This window comes from Brachyistius frenatus, unplaced genomic scaffold, assembly GCF_029030835.1.
Source record: "Brachyistius frenatus isolate BFR_SWC_R1_liver_20210118 unplaced genomic scaffold, ASM2903083v1 Contig_51, whole genome shotgun sequence".
Taxonomy (NCBI): Eukaryota; Metazoa; Chordata; class Actinopteri; family Embiotocidae; genus Brachyistius; species Brachyistius frenatus.
This window is the reverse complement of record NW_027210650.1, coordinates 1,908,831-1,932,668: the sequence shown is the minus strand read 5'-3', so window position 1 is coordinate 1,932,668 and position 23,838 is coordinate 1,908,831. Positions and strand designations below refer to the sequence as shown.

Sequence of the window (23,838 nt, the reverse complement as noted above, 5' to 3'; positions counted from 1 at the left end):
ACACAGATGTAAGTGTTTTTTAACAAAGTTATTTTATTATGGAATAGTTTATGCATTTTCATCAACTTTCAGCATAAATATGCCATCTATTTTCTATTTACAGTTTATAAATCTCTTAATATCCACTTCTCTGTTTCATGGTCAGACTGGCTTTTAGAGCCAACTGTCAAAAAAAATGTACCACTAGTTTACATTTCTATGGTGTTATTATACAGTTTCTTTAAGTACAGCATGACTGAAAAAATGGCGTTTTACAATTCAGTGGAAAATAATCTACAGGTCTCAAGTATTCTATGTCACTATCTACTTCACAGCCAGATGTTGGTATTCATATTTATTCTTTTTATACATTTCTATATTACAGTAAAATTCATGGGGTAAAAGTGAGGCTGAAAAAAATGAAAATAATATTAGAATACAATCTCAGTTATAGCCATATGCGATATACTGTAACTTAAAATCCAAAACAATATTCAAAAATGTCTTTAAACTTTCTAAAATAAAGATAAAAGCAATCATTGATCATTTTCTTAAAGAGAGCATTAATGCGTTCTTGTCGAGGTTCGACTTGGGTTCTATTAAAAACTGAGATTTAGAGAAACAAACAAACATAAAAAAAAAAAATAACAAAAATAACAAAACCTCCAGATAGTGATTTATGAGATTTAGACGACCTGCAGCCTCACGGAGTCAGAGCAGTCTAAGACTGAAAGAGACCCGAAAAAACAAGCTCTGTAGCTTTTGAGATGGGAAACCAAACGACACCTGTCTACACCTGTGTGGTCTGACTTCCAATCCCGCAATACTGCCAAAGATAGCTCTAACAGTGTCAGCCTCCTATGGAGAAAGTCCGGACAAAACAGTGGTTAAACACGCTTTCAAATAATCTCAGCAAAGACCATCTGAAGGTCCCTTATCTAGTCTGGTTAAACTTGAAAGCCCCCTTTTTTCTTTTTCTTTTTTTAAACTTATTTTACAAGATGAGTTTAAATTTTAGATGTCGCATTGAAGCTGCTGATGTGCATGCAAAGGTGAATGTAGCACTTAAAATAATTTGAGCCTAGTTGGCCCCGGTCTCCGCCGGAGGCTCGCGACCGCTCTAGCTGGAGTGGAAGAGACGCTCGTATTCGTTCAGGATGAACTCCACGATCTGGTTCTGAAAGACCATGTGCATGGTGATGTTCGCCGACTCCATCTCCGGCCGCAGCAGCGTCGGGCCGAACACAATGGAAACGTTCTGTACGGTCATGCGATTGTCTTCCCCAAACTGAATGACCCTGTTGAAGCAACGAAATAATGATGAGAGAAGGAACAGTTTTATAGTTTGATTAATTAAAAAAAAAAAATGTTTTAATTCATCGAGGAAAAGGCAAGACATGTCCATTTCCAGAGCTCGATTATTTACAAAAATCATCTACTCTACAATTTATTTCCTCAATTATTAGATTTATCTTTAGGTTTATAAAGCATTACAAAACAATCAAAACTGTCCTCCAGAACTTACTCTCATTAAATGCCACATTTTGTTCATCAAACAGTCCAAAAAGTTTACAATAATTTTAAAACCAGGAATAGTAGCAACTTTTCTTCCCAATAAAATGACATTTTTAAAGATTCTCAAGTTAATTTCAGTCAAAAGCTACTTGATATGATGGAAATATGCCAAAGAAGGAGGTAAAATGTGACACAAACCGGTGTAAATGCCCGAAAAGCAAACTCATGGTGTCGTGGTTTGGAGGAGGAAGGGATGTAACCAGATCGTAAACGCAAGCCAGTTTTGTGTTGTAATCAGGAATTCCTAGAAAAACAGAAGAAAAGTTCATGATCAGTGAGTTTAATGAAGCGGCAGCATTATTAACAGGGGGTGATTAGAAGGAGTGATATATTATGTCTGGATTTTTTTTCTGATTTTTTGTTTTTTTGTGCTTACTGATGGCTGAGATGAACTTGTTAAAGTGGCTGTACGGGAAAAGCGGCTCGGGAAGCTCTCGGAAAAATAACTTCAGCGCTCCGGTGATGACGTGAACGTCCTCCCACTGACCGTCCTCCAGGTCCAGTTCCTCTGTTTGAACACAACAGGTGCACAGGCCATTAAAACAGTAGGGGGCGCTGCTGTCCAAAGAAAGCTACTGCAGTCCATGAACTATGTTGTAGCACTCAAGTTTAATAAGTGTAAACGTGTCATGAAACACTAATTTGAGTTTACCGTGATCAGCCTTGAAGCGTAGTTTCTGGATGACGGCGAGGTTCCCACTAACTCTGTAGAGTCCGTCGATGTCTAAACCTGTAAATCAACACATCATCAGCGCCTGTCGGGTCAGCTGCTGCACAACAAAACAGGCTTCTGTATTAATCAGCTTTCGGTATGAACTCGCTGCATCACCTCTCTTCTCCACCGCTCGGATACATTTCTCCACAAAACTAGGAACCGTGGTCCTCTCTTGTGTACACAGAGTGGCCAGATGGCAACCAAACACATTGTCTGCAGGGAAGAAAAACATTATTATTAGTAGCAGTAAAACTAATTAATATTGAAGATATGAATAAACGTGAATCAATTTCATTTTATTTTGTGTCGCTGTTTTTCTTCTTTTAGACCACACAGACCTTTTTTCTTCTTTTTTTTTAATTGTTTTCTGCTGTATATAAATCAAATAGCAACAGCACTTTTAATGTCCACAACTATTTTATTATCTTTATTGCGTTCACGTTTATAAAAATCAGAGATAAACTGAACTAAGCTGAAATGCGTGTGGGACAATAAAAACAGCTTTTTAAAGGCGCATGTGTCACCAGAAACATCGCAGATTTAATTTTCATTTTTATTTATTCCGCTCATGGTAATGCATACATTTCTCGGGGAAATATAAACAGAAAAGCTCTTATTTACACAGCAGGGAGAAAAAAAAAACCATGTTATTCTTCCCATCCCTTACTCTGAACATTAACAACAGAAAAGATAGACGGTCTGTTCAGTTACAGCTACTTACAACCAGCACTTACACCAGTATGACAGTCAAGAGCCATTCACTGTCCTTCACCGTCAGGTCAGGAAACACTTCATATAAACTAATAATTCTTTCTTTATACATTTTCTTGAGGCGAAAGATATTTCTACAGCCACCGTCTGCCTTTGTTTTCCATTCGCTCCCATTCAAATCAGCCCCAGCCTGTGAAGAACTACAGCGTACTCCCGTACGACGTTACCTCTGATGTAGCCCTTTTCTTTGACCGACTGCAGCGTGGGACGCTTCATGAGGAACTTCATCAGCTTGGTCCGAACCCTCTTCTGGTCCGTCTCCCCTGTAGAGCTGGAGGAGTGCGTGACGGTCGGCCTGGTGGCTGAACAAGAGCGACAGCAGACATTTAAAACTTGTGGTAAATCGCATCTCTCAGAGGACCCGATGCATCTAACTGGGTCGAAGTGAGTACGTATATCGTGCCGCGGTTAAATTAGCAGCAAAATGTGGTTTGTTCAAATTACATCTCCGTCTGTCTGTGCCGCCTCCGAGCTTGTCGTCTCGCTCCGGGTTGCCGATCTTTTCGTACAAGTCTGCGTCTTCCTCGTCGGAGTGGTGGTCCTGGTACTCCTGATGAACACGGACAAACACAGCAAGAGAATCAAACTGAAATATCGCACAATATCAACACATTTATCACCATTAATTAAGACGGATGATATCTCAGCAACTCTGTTCATGAAAATGATCTCATTTTAGTTCAGTAAGACGATTGAATAAATAAATAGTTTTTGTTTGTATTAAAGTCCTTAAAGTGTAACTTTTTTTAATTAATATTTTTGACTCAACTTTAGATGAGAGATGCATAGGTTTGGGAAATTAATCAAACTAAAAGTTTATTTAAACTGGAAACAAATCTAAATATTCATAATCCACTGAAACAACACTTGTTTTAAAGAAATAGTTCAACATTTTTTGTCTTGCAGAGATATGAGATGCATACGTGTCCATTCAGTGAATGGCTGCAGACAGAACATTATATTAGCTTAGCATAAAGAGGAGGAAAAGTATTGACCTTCAACCACAGCATCAATGGCGGTTTTCCCTGTTTCCAGCCTCGATGCTAAGTTAACCTTTTCCTGTCTGTAGCTTCATATTTAATCAACACGTATGAGCATAAAACGGTAAAAAATAAAGTAAACAAGCCAATAATTCAAAACAATTACAGACAGAATTGAGTTAATAAGGTACTTTTTTTTTTTTTTGCAGTATAATTTATGGTAATTTTCTGTTATCAGTTATGTGAAATGATGCAAGGACTTACAAGTTGTCGTATGGTGTCCATTAAGACTTTGTGCCAGTCACTAATGATGCTTTCTGTGTCGTACTGTACCAGAAACTCCACGCCGTTCCTTCCTTTTAACTGAAGCGGAGAAAATATTAGAGAGGAGAGGAGAATGAAGGGAAATAATTAGGTGACTTAAAAATGATCATTTATAGACAATCTCCTTTAATTCACAACCGAAACTTTAATACTGAAACGGAGAGTACGATGTCATGTTGTGGCTGCGCTTTTATGGAACCGCTGCTTAAGAACATGAGCGCATGTTTTGCTCGCTGAAGACAATGCGTTGTGTTCGCTGTCGGCAAACCAACGCACCTCTAAGACGTTCTTTTTGCTGGACTTGTCCTTCGAGGCCCAACCAATCGTCGCTCCTCGTAGATCCACCGTCACCTCCGGAACAATCTGATTGGTCTTGTTCTGCATGGCGAAAAGAAAAAAAAAAAAAAATAATGTTTACGAAACTGACGGCACCGCATTCCTAGAGGCGAGCTGCGCTAAACAAAAGCTGTGACTGTCCCCGTCAGCTCAAGACCCGAGGGCTCGTCTGCGCTGTCACTCCTCAAAAAGGTAACACACCAGCTGGCACCGACTGCAGTTTAGTGTTTCTTTTCCCTCCTTAAGGTGTAAAAATCGCATACAAATGTGAAGTTACATTTGAAAAAAAAAAAAAAAAAAATCTGTATTGACTTTATAAAAGGAAAAGAAAAGTGTAAAATAAAAGTATGTAACTAAGTCACGACCCTGTCAGAAATGTACAGAATGCTAAATGAGCAGGAATGCAGCACACGCATGTCAGAGCTTCTCGTTAACACGTCCTCACCGGTGAGTCCTCGCATACAAACATGCGAGTCCTTCTATCGTTAATACAAAGTGTGCATCGTACCGACGCCCCCGTCGTTGCAGATTTTGGGTCTTTGTGGAAGGTCAGCACTCCTCCGTGGAGAACCGTCCACGTCTGCATCCAGTTTTTCCTGAAATATGGGGGAATAACCATAATTAACAGAGAAAAAACAAAAACACAACAATGGAGAGCTCTGGGGGAGATGACACATGAACCGAACGCACCCAAACTGAAACACGAGAGAGTAAAAAAACCTCAGAGCGACGTTCGGGCTCACCTCACTTTCTTCCCGTTCTCAGACACTTTCGTTTTGTTGAGGATTCCAGCTTTCTCCAAGTTGTGCACCTGAAGTTGTAAAATATAACATTTTAAATCTTTTGGGACGCGGTGCACTTGGTAGGCTTCTGTTTAAAGTTAAATCATGTGATGATATGAGGGACACAAACTTCTGGCAGCACAAAGTTCTTCAGTGAAAACATGCTGATTCAGATTACGACACAAAGCTTTCACAGCCAAACTTCTACACAACAATATGTGCACAATTATTATAATTAATAAATCCATCTAACCCTAACCCTAAAAAGTGAAAAATTCAATCATCCATCTCTGTATCGAGCCACATTGGGGACTTGAATGAGGCGGGGAAGTTAAAAGTTAAAGATTTTGTTTATTTGGTCAAATTTGACCGGTGAATGTGTAGCTTCAACATCACTATAGAAAAAAACAGTAGAACAGATAGTTCGCACTGTTAAATCTTAGAGGCTGAGGCTAGTGAGATTCTACATTGTTGTTAATGTCACACAAAAAATTGAATTAATGAAAAGACCTAGTCTTGATCTTAACAATGATTTCCTTAACCTGTTTGACACCGAACTTTATGGCTCATTCACGCCAAACAAAATTATGTTCATAAACCTTACATGTATATACTGTAATTATTAAAATTGGCTCAGTAATATTCTCAAACAACTAGACAATGTAGTTTTTCCCAAATAGAGAAAATAGAGCATTTCTCGAGGACTATTTTTAGACTCATTAACAGCAGGAAGAAAAATGTTAAATATCACCATACATGTTCTTTAATGTGCACGTCTGATATTTTTAGATGCACAGTTTGTCATTTTGTACAACTGAATCTGCTTCAGCCCATTAAATCTGCAGAGATGCACATTCAGGCGACAACAACAGCAAAACAACAAAAGGGTTCGCCCTTTCCCTGCAGGGGGGAAATACACCCCATCATATATGAGAGATCACAGGGTGATTGAAATGAATGCAAGTATCTGATGCAGGAAATGAAACCGGTCAAGTGCAACAAATGCTTCTTCGAGTGATGTGAAGTCACACCTTTTGCCCGTCATAGATAGACGCAGCTATCTATGGATGGAGCTCAGGTGAACAAACTAACAACCCACGTTATAGCGCAGCCACCTGGAGGTCAGATAATAAGGGTTTCTCCACACTCTAAACCCCAAAACCTTCAGAGAGAGACACAGAGCACCATTCAGATACATTGGTGGGGGGAAGGTGGGAGGTGGGGATGGTCACAGAGCTCAATTTATTTTTTCAGCTATGAGTTATTGGAGGTAATCAGTGTCATCAGACTCACGTTATGCTGCGTCTCTGGAGAGTTTCCTGTGCTGGAGCTGTCGCTGCTGTAGTCTGACGTGTTCCTCCTGTGGGTCGGGACGAACCTCTGAGTGACGGGATGGGAGGGTGGGGGGGGGGGGGGGGGGCAAGAGGAGACTTTAAGATTTACGATTCATAAAAAATATACCAGCCAGACCAGATGATCTCAAATCTAAAACAGGAATCACAATAAGCAGATAAGATTTATATTAGCCTCAATAACTTAATCACATACTTATACTTATATTATATTTACTTATATTGTGTTTTTAGGGTGACTGTCAAAAATAACTGTAAAAATTTGAATCCAAACAAAAATAAAAAACACTTTAAACAAGGACATAATACATTTAATAATGTATTTACTCATCAACTTAGTTGTTTTCTCATTTTTATGAGGGTGTGGTGGTGTTTCTGTGTCAAATAAAATAAAACATTTTGGTTTTAATCTTCACATGAACAAAAACAGACATTTTATGGCTAAGAGAGGTTAAAAGGTCCGTGTACGTTTGCGTACTTGTGATCTTGGCCTGTTTTTCTGAGTTTGAGCATGAACTGTCATATCCAGTGAAGAAATCCTGACACCACCCTGCTGCCCTGCTGTGCCCTTGAGCAAAGGTGTTGAACCCCTGACTGCTTCAGCGGAGTTGTTTGGTAAGAGAGAGCAGCAGCATTTATTTGTTTCCAGGAACTGCAAGTGCAAATGTAGCCCTGCCTCTCCCTCTCTCCCTCTCCTTCTCCGTCCTCTGGCTGTTTCTGTAAATAAGCGTGATGCAGTTGATGTGCATTGCTAAATAAGGGTTAAAAACCTGGTAGTGTTGCTTGTTAAACAGGGACTCACCCTCGTTACCTCTGCGTAACTGAATCTTTCCGTTTAAACCGATAGACACGCCCTGGATGTGTGATGAGGCTTGTATATGTACGTGTAGGTCTGAGATTGTGTGTGTGTGTGTACCCCATCATCCTGGGCAGAGCCGAGCTGAGCCGGTCCCATGGTGTGTCTCCAGTTTTTGATGACTGACATCTTTTCTGTCTCAACGCCATTCTCCACTCTGAACGGTCCGGGAGCTACAGGGGCCTGAGAGGGACAAAACACAGCTTTAGTTTAGTTTACAAACTCTAAAGCGTGAATGCTTCACCCCCATCTTCGACGCGACAACACAGAAGATCAGTACTATCAGCACAATTTCAAGGTGGACACCCGAGATTAGTGTTAAAATGTGAAATGTGGTCACAATCTCCCCTTCTGTTCCTGAGTTGCGGTGCTGAATAAAAGGCGGACAAATGTTTTGAAGAACATTTTGTTGTTATAGTGAAGTTGACCTTTGATCTTTAGGATATATAATGCCACCACTTCATTCATTTTTTTTTTTTTATCCTGTTAGACGTGCGAGATTTTGCCATAATTAGAGTATTAGTAACTTTTGACCTTTGGCCACTGAATTCTAATCAGTTCATGTTCGAGTCCAAGTGAACATTTGTGCTAAATCTCACGCCATTCCTGACATATTGTATTCATGAGAATTGGACAGATGGATGAATGGAGGACAATCTGAGACAACCTTAAAACATAATATCGCCGGTTATAGCTGTTGCCGGTGCAGAGGCATAAAAATGTCCCTTGTTTGTTTGCATTTCTTTAAACCAATCAAGTGGCGGGGCCATGATGCTGCAATGGTGTTCTTGCAAAACAGTATCTGGGGAGAGCTTCTTTTAGTGGGATATTTGCACATCGGTGAACCCTGGCATTAAAAACACATTAAAAACCCTGATAGCCATCTATTGCAGTTTGTTAAGCAGCGAAGGATCTTTACCTCTGGCAGGTTCCACTGAGACCTGGAGCCGTCTCTCAGGTAGTAGTAAGTCTGTCCCCGGTCATCCACAGACTTGATCCACTGTCACACAAAGCAGATTTCTTAGTTTAACATTGACTCAATGCGACATGAAAAAAAAGACGAAATAAAGTATTTTTACTGACTGAAGCTTGTGAAAAGCTCCTCAATCGTATAATAATTTTTCGTACGCAAGTTTCGTATTAAATGAATATTTCAAAAAGGTAATTCGGTTTTTCATACAGATGGAAAATGTACACAGCCGCGTCATGATCTGTTGAGATTACACTTGTTTCACAATGTGTGTCGTTTCACAATGTAAAGGCATCATCATGCTTCAAACAAAAGGCCTGTTGGACGGTTGAATGGCGTCTGAACCTCCTCCAGCTAAACCTTTCAGACGTCTAAACTGGGAAGGTGCATTTAACTTTCCAAAAGTGATTAATTCCACAGCTACACTCCCTTCACAGCGACTTGACAGGTGTGATGAGGTCAAATAATGCAGCATTTGACATTTTCTCCGAAGCTTTATTCTTAACTACACTAGCAGCATGTCTCTGTGGATAATGAGAGAGGGAAGAGACATCAAACAATCTCAGACAACCTCTGCAGGATGACTAAAAATACTTCCCGCAATCAAACATCTCTGAAAAAGCCAGAGACGTCAGCAAGTCATGTTATTCAATTGTTTTAAAGGCTAATTTTTAACTGCAGAAACGACATTTGTGGTGTGGACGCACCTGATCCGGAGAGTTTTCGCTGGTGAACACCCAGGTCCCGTTGGGATCCACGGTGAGATTCCAGCCTGCCGGGGTGCTGCGGTCCAGGTTGGCCCGGGGAATGATGGTCCGGCTCAAGTGGCTGAGGGTGTACTCTTTAGGGAGGGTGGGAGGGCCCATGGCCTGGAGCTCCTCGCTGGGCTCCGGAGGGTCAGCAGCTGGGCAATCCTCCGAGGGGTAGTCCTCATCAGGGAGAGGAGGCTGTGTGGGGGGTGGGAGTGGGAGAGGGGGGGGGGGGGGTAAAGACGTGGAAAAACAGCGGACATTAAAACACACAAACACACACGTTAACATGCACTTGGTATATACTGTTCCCAAAAGTTCCCAGACTTGAAAGTTTCAGGAAACTTGACATGAATTGAATTAAAAGAATGAGACTGTGTCTGTTTGTCAAAATATGAAACTACAGTTTGCAGCCAGTTAGCCTAGCTTAGCATAAAGACTGTAAACAGGGGAAACAGTTAGCCTAGCCCAGTCTGAAAGTCACAGAATCCACCTCTCAGTACCTCTGGAGCCCGCTAATTAACCTGTTTAATCTCTTTTGTGTACTTTGTGCCAAAAAAAAGTGAAAACAATTATTTTTGTGTCCAGAGGGGCATTATGATGCTATTTCTTGTCCAGGTACAGTTAAGTCCTGGAGTTTCTGTGGAGCTCCAGAGGCTGGATTGTGACTGTCAATGAGCTCCTGGCTTCTGCTTCATATTTGAATGAGATCAATCTCGTCTTCTAAGTCTAGGGAGCAAATAAGAGTATTTATCCTCCCTTGCTGACTCCAGACCTCTAGGCTGAAAACCATTGAATTAATCAACAAACATGTCTCCTAAATATATTGTTTGTGATGAATAATTTCCCTCCGTGACTCCGATCTGGAGCTGGAAGACTTTTCCTTCACTTTTATAAATAGTCACGTCATTTTCATGACCTCAAAGTATTATTCTTTCTTGGCCCATTAACGCTGCTTCTTCAGCTCAGGAAAGTCAGTCAAGGGGAAAAAATGGGGTCACTTGCTGCTGGCGTTGTGAAAAAAAAAAAAACTGATGTTAAAATGTAAAGGTGTGATGTAATTTCAATATCTTTCAATATAAATGCATTGGAACATTTGAACATTTCCCCCAAATTCCCTGATTTCCCCCCAAAATTCTGGATATTCCAGAAAAACAGTGTTTTTAGTGAATGTAAAATGAGGACAGACGTCTCTGTTCATTTAGAGTGATGGACACTACTGGGGACGACTGTTGGGGACGCTCTGCCCTGGGAGTCCGAGCTTTCCTAATGAAAATGAGTCCTGTCTGCTATGTAGGTGCAGGAGATTTAATTCCATTAAAAGCAGACTGTATTTACAGCTTTCCCCTGGGTGAAGCTAAAAGAGGAGACAGAGAGAGTGGCTAAGTGGAGCAGCCAGGCTGTCCTTACCGGCCCGTCCTGGTGAAACCTGTGCACGCTCATAGGCTCCATCAGAGGGTGGTACGGGCTCAGCTGCTCCGGAGGTTCCCAGGACGTCTCCCCAGACATGGAGTTGTAGAAGTAAGGGCGACCAGTGGTCTCATCCACCAGCTGCTCCCAGTCGTAGGTCCACGCGGTGGGGGAGGCGGTGGACGGAGAACGGGCAAGAGACTGAGGAGGCGAGGGGGAACACGGCTCCTCCGCCGGCTCGGGGTCCGTGGGGGAGTCTAGGAAGGGGTTGTCCCAGGTGGTGCGCCCCGAGGCGGGGTGGTAGTAGTACTCCTGTCCGCTGTCCTGGTCAACGTGCACCTCCCATCCCTCCGGGTCAAGGTAGGAAGGAGAGTAGGAGGAAGGAGCTGAGGGGGGAGTCTCTGAGATGCTTTGGCGAAGCTGTGCTACGTTGACGTACACGGCCGAGCGGAGACTTTCATTCTGCACCTGCGGAGAGGCCCCCCCCCAAAAAAAGAAGCTAACTCGAGTACATCCACAGCTGCTTCTGCTGTGCAAGAAATAATAGATCATGTAGCAACAGCGTGTGCGCTTCTGTAAAGACAAAATTTGAGATAAAACAAACACACTTGTCACTTTGGTGCACTTGTAAACACAGGATGAAAGTAGGTGTCAAGTATCAGCCAGGCTTCAGCCCACTACTCTCACTATAGCTCTTTATAAGTCAGCCTTCTGCATCTACCCAAGCACAGGAAGTAGCCTAGAGCTGAAACACACCCACAGACACGCACACACACACACACACACACACACACACACACACACACACACACACACACACACACACACACACACACACACACACACACACGCGCCACAGAGCCGTTCCTCTCACAGTAATGATCAATACCTAATTCTACTCTCATTTCTTGTGCCCACAAACAACCACACAAAAACAGTTAAAGGCTCTGAATGTGAAAACAATGCCCCAAAGTTCTCAGGTGTACTTCCTGCCAAAGTAGATCATCTGTGGTGCGTTTTGTTTGCGATTGTGTCGAGCGCTGGACTAAAAATAAAAAAATGAACTACCGTGGAAGTGACAACAGCTGACCACAGGCCAACCGTGGGGCACTGAAAACTGAGTTAAACTTCACCGACACCATCATCGAACATTAACTTGATCCTAGTGTAGCAGCCACTCGTCCTTTAATGGATAATCACTCGTCAGTTTTTCATTGCTCTAAAACAAACAGTCTTTTCAGTTTTTCCAATTTGTCAAAAGGAAGTTGTCGAGTCCTCCGTGTCATGAATAGAGCTTCACATGATTCCACACTGCTGCATGGCAGGAACATGGCATGCAAAATAGAGCCCATCAACACAACTAATTTGCTTAAAGAACGCCAACGAGAGCGACAGCAGGCTGTTTCTGTCCTCAGCACTGCTCAGGCTGTTTTGCAATAACTAAGTCTTGCAGAAACGCCCCGCCAAAATAAAATTAATACAAGTTTTTCTTCAGAAGTTGTTACCTCACCTTTGCTCGAATGAGGCCGTTATTCTTCGTCAAGAAACTCTTGCGTTTTAAAATCGTACAGAACTTATCGTACGCCATTATGGTGGCGTGAATATTCTTCTTCAGACTACGCTCAGACTACTTCCAGTCTCACAGCGAGCCTCTTCTATATTTACCAAGACCCGAGTCCTTTATGTGTTCATCACAAATAAACATGTATAGCTATTAAGGAGCCACAGCAGTGAACAGGCTTAACAAGCAGTACTTAAATTACATTTTAAGATACTTATACTTTACTATTCTACTTTTTTTTTGGGGGGGGGGGCAAATACTTTTACTGCACTTCAATTTATTAGATTTTTGTTCAGTGCACAAATGTTATTAAGTCCTTTTATGCCGGTCAAATCCTTAAAGTCTTATTTTTTCTTTTTAAAAAGTGAAAACTGACAGTGTAGTATAAATATTCCAGCCTGTTTTCCACATAAGTATCTTTGCTTTAAGTAGTTTCTAATAAAAACTTTCATTTTTTAAATAATTTTTGTGTAGCAACCTGCCTCACATTTTCTTGTTTTTAGGTTTACTTGCAGATTTTTTTTAAACATTGGAAAAAAAATAGTGTTTAGCAGTAAATTAAATGTTTAGAGCTTAAACTCTTCATGAAACTAGAGTTTTAGCAATGTTAACGGCTCAATATATTCGTTAACATTTGGTCAATACTTTCTCCAACAACAACAACAACAGTATGAGGCTACTTACACATAATTGGTGATAGTAATCCTATGATATAATATATCACAATATCAAAGATGTTTTTCTCTGCAAAAGTGCTTTTACTTTTGATACTAATAACGCTGCAGAATGCAGAATTTTGACTTGTTGACTTGAGTATTTACTACTCAAGGAAAGCATCCGAATACGACTTGCAGCACTGCACACACAGAGAAACTCAGGGGATGAAAATAAAAGTGATTAACGTGAATAAACAAGGTGAGAAGGAGTATTCACGCATTATACCGCGAGTTATTATTATTCGGCTGTTCGATGTTTTAACTTTGCTGGCGTTGCTTCGTTATTGATCTCAAATGTAACTCTGAGGCAGTCGATGCGGACGGTCAGACAAGTGACCCCGAAACAGATTGATCTGGAAGGACACACACCACGCCTGCACAGAGGCAGACAGAGGAAATGAAAAGAGCTGCATCATTGATCTCTGAAATAGCTCCGCTGGAATGCCCCTCCGCATCCTCTGGAACAAACCACTGGAACACGACTGCAAAAGGAAAGGAAAACTAAGTGTGCGGTGTGCGGTGTGCGGTGTACGCACACACACACAAACACACAAACACACACACAGGCAGATACATCAACAAACTCCAGGATGCAAACATGTGAAAAGACTGGCACCACGTTGTTCCACTATGTCATTCCTGTACACGCACATGAACTCAAACACTTAATTACAATCTTGACACACTTGAGCTCTACTTATTTTTCTATTTATAACTTTCTTATTATATTTTACAGAGATGTTGTACTTCCCTTTTTACCGACTGATTTGACGTAAAAAGTTAAATATTGTTTTCTAAAATGAATGGCGTGTCAAAGATTAAACAGATTTTTAACTCGTTAAACTCGTTTAACTTTTGAAAAAGGGCCCATGTTTCATTAAAAAAAAAAACAGGAAATCAACAAAAGTAAACAACTTTCACAAGTAGTGTTTAAGTGGTTTAAGTTAGGGCTTTTGGATTCAGGTCTTTTACTTGTGCTCGTATTTCTGAGCTGACCATTGATCATGTGACCTATTTTTAGAAGTGCACCGGTGAATAATATCAGCTCTGTTTATGTCACTGTTGCGTTTTGACGCAGTTGCAGTCGGTGGTGTAGTTCTGTATGACATTAAAGATCAACTTTAGCTCTCTGATGTGGTCGTCGTGATATTAGCACTTGTTTGTAGCGTGAAGTGAAATAGCAGACGCCAGCGGGCAAAATGGAGATTCAGACCTCAACTCGTCAACATTGAGTTTGTGGGTCACATGTCAGAAGAAGATTATATTTATGAGACTGACACCAATGACATTTCAACACCCGAAGAAATTAAACGGGTCTTTGAATTCCAAACTCAAGATGTTGAAAAATGAAACCAACATCTAAATATACAGTTCACTAATTACGCAAATTTACTCAGCACAGGAAAAGAAAAGATGTGTAGAGGAAACACCGTTACGCACAACAGGAAGCATACAGTTATTAAAGATCATACAAAGAACGCCTTCAACAGACACTTAAATGTAATAATCGAGATACAGAAGCTGCAGCGTAGCCACGTACCTGAGGGACCACCGGCAGAGTCAAGCCCCGCTTGGTCGGTTGCCTCGACCAAACCCTGGAGTACATCTCCACCATGTTTTAGGTCCTACTACCCACAGGAGCCATAAATCCCCCCCCAAAAAAATTAAACACACGAATGGACAACGACCTCAACCGTGCGACCACATTCAATCAACTTGAGATGGGAGCGAGGTGAGCAACACACACTCACAAACACACATCCTCCTCTCGCAGCAGCTGTGACAGTTGCAGCACAGACAGAAAGGAGAACTGTGAGCTCTGTTACAATAGCAGCAGGAAGGGGCTGTGTGAGGACTGAGGGTGAGATGCGCGTGTGCGTGTGTGTGTGTGTGTGTGTGTGTGTGTGTGTGTGTGTGTGTGTGTGCATGAATTCCTGTGCGCAGGATAGGGGGGTAGAGGGTAACTGTCTGTGTGCGCTGACAGCCAAAAGCAGAAAGAGACAATGAAAACAAGACACAGACGAGGGGTAAGATAGAGGGAGCAGCGTAAACTGGGCAGGTCACTTCAACCTACTTTCTGACTGTGTGCTCATATGATTAACAAATGTGTATTTTTTTTTTTTTTTTTTTTTTTTTTTTAAGGAAATGACAGCAATGGAAACAAAGCTTTTAAAGAAACATGGCCATTTTTACTCAACAGAAGAAACATTATCAAATACGAGAAGTAGGACGTGAGCAAAAAGTGTACAGTAATCGATCCTATTCCAGTAGGTCAACTCGGCCAATAACGAGGATTAAAGGGAAGCAGTCGGTTCGCACAAAGAAATGGGACACTCGACTACTATGAGACATTTTTGTTGTTAAATGTTCAGAGTCCACGAGGCTTCAAAACAGGAAGTCTAGTTTTTCTTTGCTTGTCCAATCAACACTTCCTTCTACAACATTAATAGACAGAAGTCAGAGCAGTTTGGGGGTATTTACGTGCATGTTTTTGGTCTAAAGGTTAATCGCAAATCCGGTCGGAGGTCACAGGGTAACTTCGATGCTTCCTTGCCTTGTAAGTTTCAGTGTATATTTTGGCTGCTGGGAATCAATGCTTTTCTAAAACATCCAAAACATTTTGGAATCGAGTGCCTCAAGAGGATCGTTTGCTATTCAGAAAAACCTTGAAAAGATGAGACTGTTGAGTCTGATTTTGCAGATACATACGCAGCAGTCGTCTGCTATGAAAAAAAAACGATTGCACAGAACTGATTTTTCTTGGACGGCTACGCTAATAACTACTTTTTAATCATTTTTACGAGCTTCAGAGTGGAAATCTTTCGGTGCAGCTCAGGCAACTCTGTGCCCTCAGCAATGCATGAAGCAGCAATCTGCTTGATTACTTAACCACATTAGCACTCATCCAATCAAACAATGGGAGGACCAAATTGGGGCCCAAATCACGCCACAAAGCACACAGTTGAGCTATTGAATCAATCTGGCTCTCTCCCCCCCCCTCCCCTTTCCATCCCCCAACCCCTCTTACATCACACACTCATCACGGCCCAGAATCCAGGAGGACTCCAGAAATGTGGAATCCATCCGCTTATCTTATCTTTGCTCCCCGGGACGGGTTGGCATGCCGATGTGCAGGAAACAAAAACTGCTGATGTTGCCTGTTGCTGAAAGATTTCTCCCACTCTTACTTTGTAGGTTTTCTGTGTAGGAGAGGAAATATCTAAGTTGTTGCAATGCTCTCTAGGGAAACTGCACAAGAGCCGACTGAAGTTGAAACCCCACCGTTTTGCAGAAGATGGCACCTTGACATTCAGCTACAGGTGCAAATAAATATCAACACACGGAGAAGAGTTTTGCCTAAAACATTCAGTTGTGGTGTTTGGTTCTGGGAAACTTCTGCTTTGCACTAATAACTGTAGTTAAACACAACTGTCTTCCAGGTGGGATGTGCACAGCGATGGAATCACTGTAATCAAGCACTTCATTACAACTTTTAAAAAAGCATTTCATAAAGAGGAGAGACATTTCCGGCCATATGACGAATGCAAGTCCTGACTAAGACCAGCTGAAGCATCCTTCAGAGTGATTTTACATTATTTTCTAGATCACTTCTGCGATGTGCCGAAGAGACTGTCGAGACGAGATGAAAGGCAAAAGTCATGATAAATTCTGCTCGTCTCGACTGACACGCCGGGTGTGAGAACCACTTTACAACGCTGTATCCACCAATCGTTTCATTCGTAAGCATATTTGTGTAACATTAGCTTATGCTGCCTGCAAACAGCTTTTCAGTGCATTACCGCCACCTTCTGGTTGGTAGTAACACATTACTACCAGACCCTGGTAAAAAAAAAAAAAAGAAGAAGAAGAGGGAAATTGACATGAAACGATAGTCACATAAACAATTTTTTATATTTTAAGGACGATTTGAAAATCACGACCCATCCCGAGTTTCAGACCAAATGTAGTAAACGCCTTCGGGACAGCGGCAAGTTTCGACTGTGACTAAAGGTGACACATTGGAGGCACAAACTGGAGCTAGGCCTGCTCAACTCTCTGCCGTGACAGAGCATTCTATATATAGTTCAAAAGAAAACATGTGTTCAAATCTGCGTGCTGCACAGACTGCAGACAAAATGGTCAGCAGCTCTGGCAAAACGGCAAAACATTCCCTCACCAGGGAGCTAAAGCTTCATGCACCTGTTTTCACACACTTGATGTTCAACGCGTGTTCTGTACAGGAAGGTCTGATGAGACGCTCACACGACCTGTTGGAGCAGTTTCTTGGTATTTCATTTGGTCTGTTCCACAGAACAGCAGGGATGACTACGCTCTCTCGACATGCTGTCGGAGAAGGTTCCCACACTTCCTTTTTGAGAACATGAAAGAGTCGGCCGGAGACACAACGAGCGGATCAATCGAACATTGGACCACCGGTGATGATTATCTCAACTTTAAGTGATAAAGGCTCCTTTGTCATGTGTTCAATATCCATCACGGAAGTTAAGGGGGGCGTTTCCAAAGAGTGCATACAGGCTAGTGCCACAAAAGCTCCAAGACAGACTGTGAAATAATGTAAAGGCTCCACATAAGCACAACAATCAGAATCATCATAAAAAAATTAACAATTTTAATTAAAAAAAAACAAAAAAAAACAGGCCTGAATTCAAGTTTGACTTCTGCAAGTTAAAACCAACCAAACTTTTAGATTCCCAACTGGATTCGTCATCCACTTACCAAACTGAACAGCCCATCTGAGACCACAGAGCAGCCTACACACCCTCCATATTAAGTGACCTATATTCGGGCTAATTGCAAGTTCTGCACATTACATATGCGCACACACGCCAACTGCATGGCAGGGCTGGCACTAAGAGCTCCAAAGCCCTACTTGTTGGGAGTCAGGCCAGACCCCCTCACATCACCATGGAGATGGCCCTCCATTGTGGGGGTAAGAATTAATGCACTTGAGGGGTCCTGGCAACATCCGCAGTGCTGTTACAAGTGTGGGGGGGGGGGGATTTCATTCATGTTTCCACAGAAAAAGCCAACAAGTTATAAGGAGAGCGCGGTTTGAAAATCATCTTTAGTTGTTACATCAGATGTGTTTTCGGTGGCACAAGTCTTCCCACTGAAGCTGTAAATTACAGAGTACAACGATGAACACCAAACCAGTGGGTACACCGGGAGAGGCTGCAGCCATTACATGACCCAAAATTGCCACAGACATTCAGTAAAACAACAACTGCAGCACAATCCTGATCAAACACTTTCTCCTTTTACAAACTCCGTGACGTCACTCAATCCCGTAACCTTGCAACAGGTGCAAAAAAAAAAAACAACAACAACAAAAAAAAAACAGCAACCGTCGTGAAAACTTACCTGAAAGAAAACTTTTTCACGGTTATTTTTTTTCACCAGACTACATCCAAAAAAAAAAAAAGTGATTCGCAAGTGTTTCATCGGTGCGGTGCGCGTAATGGTAATTCCCAGGATCGTCAGGACTTGAGTTGGAAACCAGGTAGCAGCTGGAGGTTTGGGAGTGGCTGGCAGCTTTCGGGTTTAACTCTTTCCTTCCCTTCAGGAGAGGCCACACAAACCTGTTTACAACCTGTTCTCACTGCGTTTGACAAAGATGATGACAAAAACCCTGCTGCTCTTCCAGCGTGAAGCCTCCTAACTCCCCCCCACACACACACACACACACCACACACACACACACACACACACACACACACACACACACACACTGCAAACCTCTTTCCTGAACTATTCACCAAGTTTGACAAGCGCGCGACCCAAAAAAAAAAAAGGACAAACAAAAAGTTCAGTCGGAATGTAAACCAAATATACACACCCGGGAAAAAGTGATTCCGCACCCGCAGAAACTTTCGCCGAGCAGAAAGGGAGCTCTTGAAATCAGCTGCTCTCCTCGGAGGTATTCAAGGAACACCTCCTTCGGTCCATTGAAAATGTCCTGAAGGGGACGAGCGCCATTCATATGCTGATGAGCTGGCACACACACACTGGACTCACCGACACGGTATTCAAAGTCGGGCACGGCGAAAAGTGTCAAAACCAACTTATAGTTCAGTCTCGTGAAATGAAATCAGATCAGATCAGATCAGATCAGATCAGACCCTGTCAATCAGAAGTGGAATGAAACTTGAGCATATTTACTCAAGTACTGTACTCAAACGGGATTTCCACTTTTTCTTTTTTAACACATCAAAATCCTGATTACAAGTCTTGAGCAGTAGTTTACTACTGAATGGCAAAGTTGCAATGAAATAGTTTATATTTATATATATAAAATCAAAATTTAGTGACTCCAGATGAAGTTGACTCGAGTGACGTCACCTGAGTCGGAGTCAGATGCCGAGGACTACAAAAAACAACAACAACAACAACAAACTGGAGGTGTGGAGTAAGAAAAGAAGTGACCTCTGTGACCTGCTCCTCATCTAGGCTCCAGACGAGCAGCTGGTGCATTATGGGTAACGTAGGCAGCAGGTTTTTGACGAGTATGAATGTGTGGAACAAAAAAAACAAAAACAAAAAAAATTCTAAAAATAGTCGTAACTGCTGTAAAACATTCAAATATCTAAAAGGGGGCTGAAAACCGTTGCAGCGGCGTCCTCTGCAGTATTGCATGATGAAATTGCGCCCTCTGGTGGCTGTAAAACCTCAGTAACACACGCTTGAGGGAACGATGAACAGTGATGACTGAAAACAAAAGACTAAAGTAGGACAGCATGAGAGTCTCACCTGCACGGTGGGAGGTGAATCCGCAGAAGAAGTCGCTTCTGCAGTTTGGTTCGTACTCGGCTGCCGCTCCGACGCTGACGCTGCAGCGTCGGGTTCGGGCATCTCTGGGAACGTGTCGTTCACCCGCGGTATGACGTCATATCCGGGAGAAGGCGGCAAAGGGAACTCCATATCCTCGTCATCCTCAAAAGCCCGCGTCCGCTCTGCCGCATCGTCCGGCGGCGGGCTTTTTGGCGCGTGCTGTTCGTGTCTGACCTTTGACCCCCGCGGGTGAAGCTCGGCGTACAGGCCTTGGCTGTTCAGAGGCGCAGAAGTCAACGAAAGTCCAGTCGGATTGCGTGCGAAGCTGCCGGCCGCCCGCACGTCTTTCAGAGCCTCGCCTGGGACGTCTGGGACGTAGTCGCAGAAACCGAAGGTGGAGAAGCGGTGGGTGTTTCTCGGAGCATCCGGAGCCCCCCGGGCTGGTTCCACGTCAGTCACGTCCACTGGCTCTCCGTCGGTCCATGAATCCATCTTGTCAGGAGCGGGACGGTGTTCGCTGAGTGCCGCGAGCTCCCTCACGTACTGCGCGGGGACGTAGAAGGGCCTCGTGTCCAGGTCTCTGCGAACGTGCCACCAGAACTCGTTCGTCTTGGAGACCAGGATGTAGCTTTCGTCGGGCCTGATGGACACGTGGCGGCCGTCCTTCGCCGTGTACTCAAACTCGTACTTCACCGACACCAGCGCCATGCTCCGGTGCAGCCGCGTGGCCTCCCCCCCACACCTCACCCCGGAGCTAACGCATGTTGGAGCTGCCAAATAGAGGAAACGTGATGTTATAAATAAACAAATACCATAAAAAAACAAAAACAAACATGTGGCCTCTTTTGAACTTGTGTCCTTTTGGCAGGAAAATTTGGTTCTTTTTGGTCATTTTGGGTCTTTGTAGTAGTTTTGTGATCATTTTGGGTGTCAATAGTTGTTTTTTTGGTCACTGGTTCTTTTTGTCATTGGTTTTTGGTCACTGGTTCTTTTTGTCATTGCTTTTTGGTCACTGGTTCTTTTTGTCATTGCTTTTTGGTCACTGGTTCTTTTTGTCATTGCTTTTTGGTCACTTTGGTTCTTTTTGTCATTGCTGTTTGGTCACTGGTTCTTTTTGTCATTGCTGTTTGGTCACTGGTTCTTTTTGTCATTGCTTTTTGGTCACTTTGGTTCTTTTTGCCATTGCTTTTTGGTCACTTTGGTTCTTTTTGTCATTGCTGTTTGGTCACTGGTTCTTTTTGTCATTGCTTTTTGGTCACCTTGGTTCTTTTTGTCATTGCTGTTTGGTCACTGGTTCTTTTTGTCATTGCTTTTTGGTCACTGGTTCTTTTTGTCATTGCTTTTTGGTCACTTTGGTTCTTTTTGTCATTGCTGTTTGGTCACTGGTTCTTTTTGTCATTGCTTTTTGGTCACTGGTTTTTTTGTCATTGCTTTTTGGTCACTGGTTCTTTTTGTCATTGCTTTTTGGTCACTGGTTCTTTTTGTCATTGCTTTTTGGTCACTTTGGTTCTTTTTGTTATTGCTTTTTGGTCACTTTGGTTCTTTTTGCCATTGTTTTTTGGTCACTTGTCATTTTTTTGGTCACTGGTTCTTTTTGTCATTGCTTTTTGGTCACTTTGGTTCTTTTTGTCATTGCTGTTTGGTCACTGGTTCTTTTTGTCTTTTTTTGGTCACTTTGGTTCTTTTTGTCATTGCTGTTTGGTCATTGCTTTTTGGTCACTGGTTCTTTTTGTCATTGCTTTTTGGTCACTTGTCATTGCTTTTTGGTCACTGGTTCTTTTTGTCATTGCTTTTTGGTCACTTTGGTTCTTTTTGTCATTGCTTTTTGGTCACTTTGGTTCTTTTTGTCATTGTTTTTTGGTCACTGGTTCTTTTTGTCATTGCTTTTTGGTCACTGGTTCTTTTTGTCATTGCTTTTTGGTCACTGGTTCTTTTTGTCATTGCTTTTTGGTCACTGGTTCTTTTTGTCATTGCTTTTTGGTCATTTTGGGTCTTTGGAGTTGTTTTATGATCATTTTTTTGTATCTTTGTATTTGTTTTGCGGTCGGATCTCTTTTGTCTATTTGCAGTCATTTGATTGACTGTCAGCAGTCACTTCAAACTGAGACGGTGAGCCAGCGGTCGCTGTGCTCCTTGTGTCTGCGCCCCACAGGCCTATCCAGCTGTTCGTGTTACACTTTGCCTTAACAATGCTAGTTTACAAGAAAAGCTGCTGTGGTTTCAGTTTGGAGTCTACGAGTATAAACACGGGCCTGAAAAGCGTCTATGTTGATGCAGAGAAATAGACAGGAAGTTGCTCTCCATTTGCTGCAAAACAACTTGACTTGCTCACGGAGCAGCACACTGCCGCAAAACAGGAAGCCTTCACTAACCTCGACTCCACGTCAGTCCAAAGTCACCCAACAATCTCAGTTTGCCTTTTCAGGAGTTGTTTGATCCATGAAGTACCCACTGTATGGATGGCTTTTTATAGTCTCCTGAAACACATATAAGACCAAAAAAATATATATCATAATAATAATCCAAATAAACTCAACAGAATAGCATGGGCATGTGTGTTTTGAGTTTATGCCTGAGCCAAACAGTTAAATCTTAATATTTGAATATCAAAAATATGTTTAAAAAAAAAAAATCAAGTGTAGGGTGTGAGATTCATGGGAAAATCCAAAAGAATATTGAATAAGGAAAATAAAATATGACTTTACTAACCTCACAACATCATATTCGGTGTCACTTTACAGAAGGAAAGGGTAAGTTGCTGCAGTTCAAAAGATATAAATCACACTTTTATGCTAAAATAAACCCAGACTCAACAATTAAAGAACTCTCATCCTGGAATTTCAGAGCCTGAGGCCTGTGTGGGATAATAACTCATTTACTTGCCTGATTTGGTCTCCTCTCGCTGGACGTCTGCCAAACACCCTTGAAGCAGTGCTGTGTCTGAAGAGGCTGTTGCCTACATACTGCTCTTTGCCCGTGAGCCTCGCTCTTATTTCCTGTTCTGTGACTCGACCGAAACATGCAACCGGTGATACATCGCATTCATAAAGACCGCAAGAAATGGGAAGTCACACTTTAATCATAGTTCCCGGTGAATTCTGGATGTGTGCTTTTCTTTTCTTTTTTTAACTGCAGCTATCTGACAGAGAGTGGACGGGATGAAGTGGTTAAAAGGGGGGTGACTTGACTCACTTTCACATAACATGGCAACACTAAAAATACAACACTGACATTCAAGATGTAGTCATTATTTGAATTAGTCTTGGGCAAGAAATACACACAGGTATCACAAGAAAGCATGTGAAACTGGATCATGTGTGATACAAGAGGAAATGTGAAGAAATCACTTCAGTGTGTATTTCTGGTGGTATTAGTGTATTTATCACCTATGTTTGGAGTGTGAGTTGCACCCTCTGCTGGAAATCCACGTCACACATTTTATACATTTAAAAATAAAACGATGCTCACGCAGTGTGTCAGAAATGTTATATAGCATGGGACTCTTACCCTGAGTGACGTTTTTATGAATATGAATTAACTGGAATATTATGGAAGTAATAACCAGTTCAAACCGGATGTAGACAGCAGAGCATGGTGAGGTTTAAGATAGATATTTGTAGGTAGGTAGGTATTTACTTTATTAATCCCCTACAGCAGCATACAGAATCAATAAGATAATAATAGAATAAAATAATAGAATAAAATAATAGAATAGAATAATAGAAAAGCAATAAAATAGCAGTAAAAAATATAAAATATAAAATGCACAGTATATACAGTACATTATATATCTATATATATTATATACAAACAAACCAAGAAACACAGTCAACATATATATATACAGTACAGTATATATATATATATATTATATACAATATAGTAGTTCTGCAAATTAGAAAAATAAATTATCCACAGCTTCTTTCACTTTATGCACAATATATATATATATATATATATATAAACTATAGTT

At 41.8% G+C, this 23,838-nt stretch overlaps 1 protein-coding gene across 5 annotated transcripts; it reads right to left on the bottom strand.

The window, feature by feature from the left end:
• Positions 1 to 19: 19 nt before the first annotated feature.
• Positions 20 to 22,957, bottom strand: arhgap27 (Rho GTPase activating protein 27). 5 transcript variants are annotated; one of them, XM_069704657.1, is made up of 21 exons: positions 22,749 to 22,957; positions 22,575 to 22,623; positions 22,238 to 22,342; positions 19,845 to 20,635; positions 10,800 to 11,267; positions 9,348 to 9,587; positions 8,590 to 8,670; positions 7,731 to 7,853; positions 6,756 to 6,842; positions 6,562 to 6,624; positions 5,424 to 5,491; positions 5,189 to 5,276; positions 4,621 to 4,722; positions 4,285 to 4,383; positions 3,485 to 3,590; positions 3,208 to 3,342; positions 2,384 to 2,482; positions 2,207 to 2,284; positions 1,931 to 2,062; positions 1,693 to 1,798; positions 20 to 1,277 (listed from the first exon to the last, which is right to left on the bottom strand). In XM_069704657.1, exons 4-21 carry the CDS (start codon positions 20,571 to 20,573, stop codon positions 1,100 to 1,102), a joined length of 2,982 nt encoding a protein of 993 aa, XP_069560758.1. In that variant the 5' UTR covers positions 20,574 to 20,635; positions 22,238 to 22,342; positions 22,575 to 22,623; positions 22,749 to 22,957; the 3' UTR covers positions 20 to 1,099. The 5 variants fall into 5 exon arrangements, with proteins under 5 accessions (XP_069560758.1, XP_069560760.1, XP_069560759.1 ...); XM_069704659.1 differs by lacking the exon at positions 6,562 to 6,624 and having other exon boundaries at positions 22,749 to 22,956; XM_069704658.1 differs by lacking the exons at positions 22,238 to 22,342; positions 22,575 to 22,623; positions 22,749 to 22,957 and having other exon boundaries at positions 19,845 to 21,396.
• Positions 22,958 to 23,838: the final 881 nt, after the last annotated feature.

What these genes read in the sequence shown, in the direction of transcription:
- arhgap27 (XM_069704657.1), bottom strand. Translation starts at nt 20,573, where the DNA reads ATGGCGCTGGTGTCGGTGAAGTACGAGTTTGAGTACACGGCGAAGGAC. An exon ending in CTCCAGAGACGCAGCATAAC is followed by an intron (nt 6,625 to 6,755) that starts GTGAGTCTGATG and finishes CTCTCTCTGAAG; the next exon opens with GTTTTGGGGTTTAGAGTGTG. An exon ending in CGGCACAGACAGACGGAGAT is followed by an intron (nt 3,343 to 3,484) that starts GTAATTTGAACA and finishes GCTCTTGTTCAG; the next exon opens with CCACCAGGCCGACCGTCACG.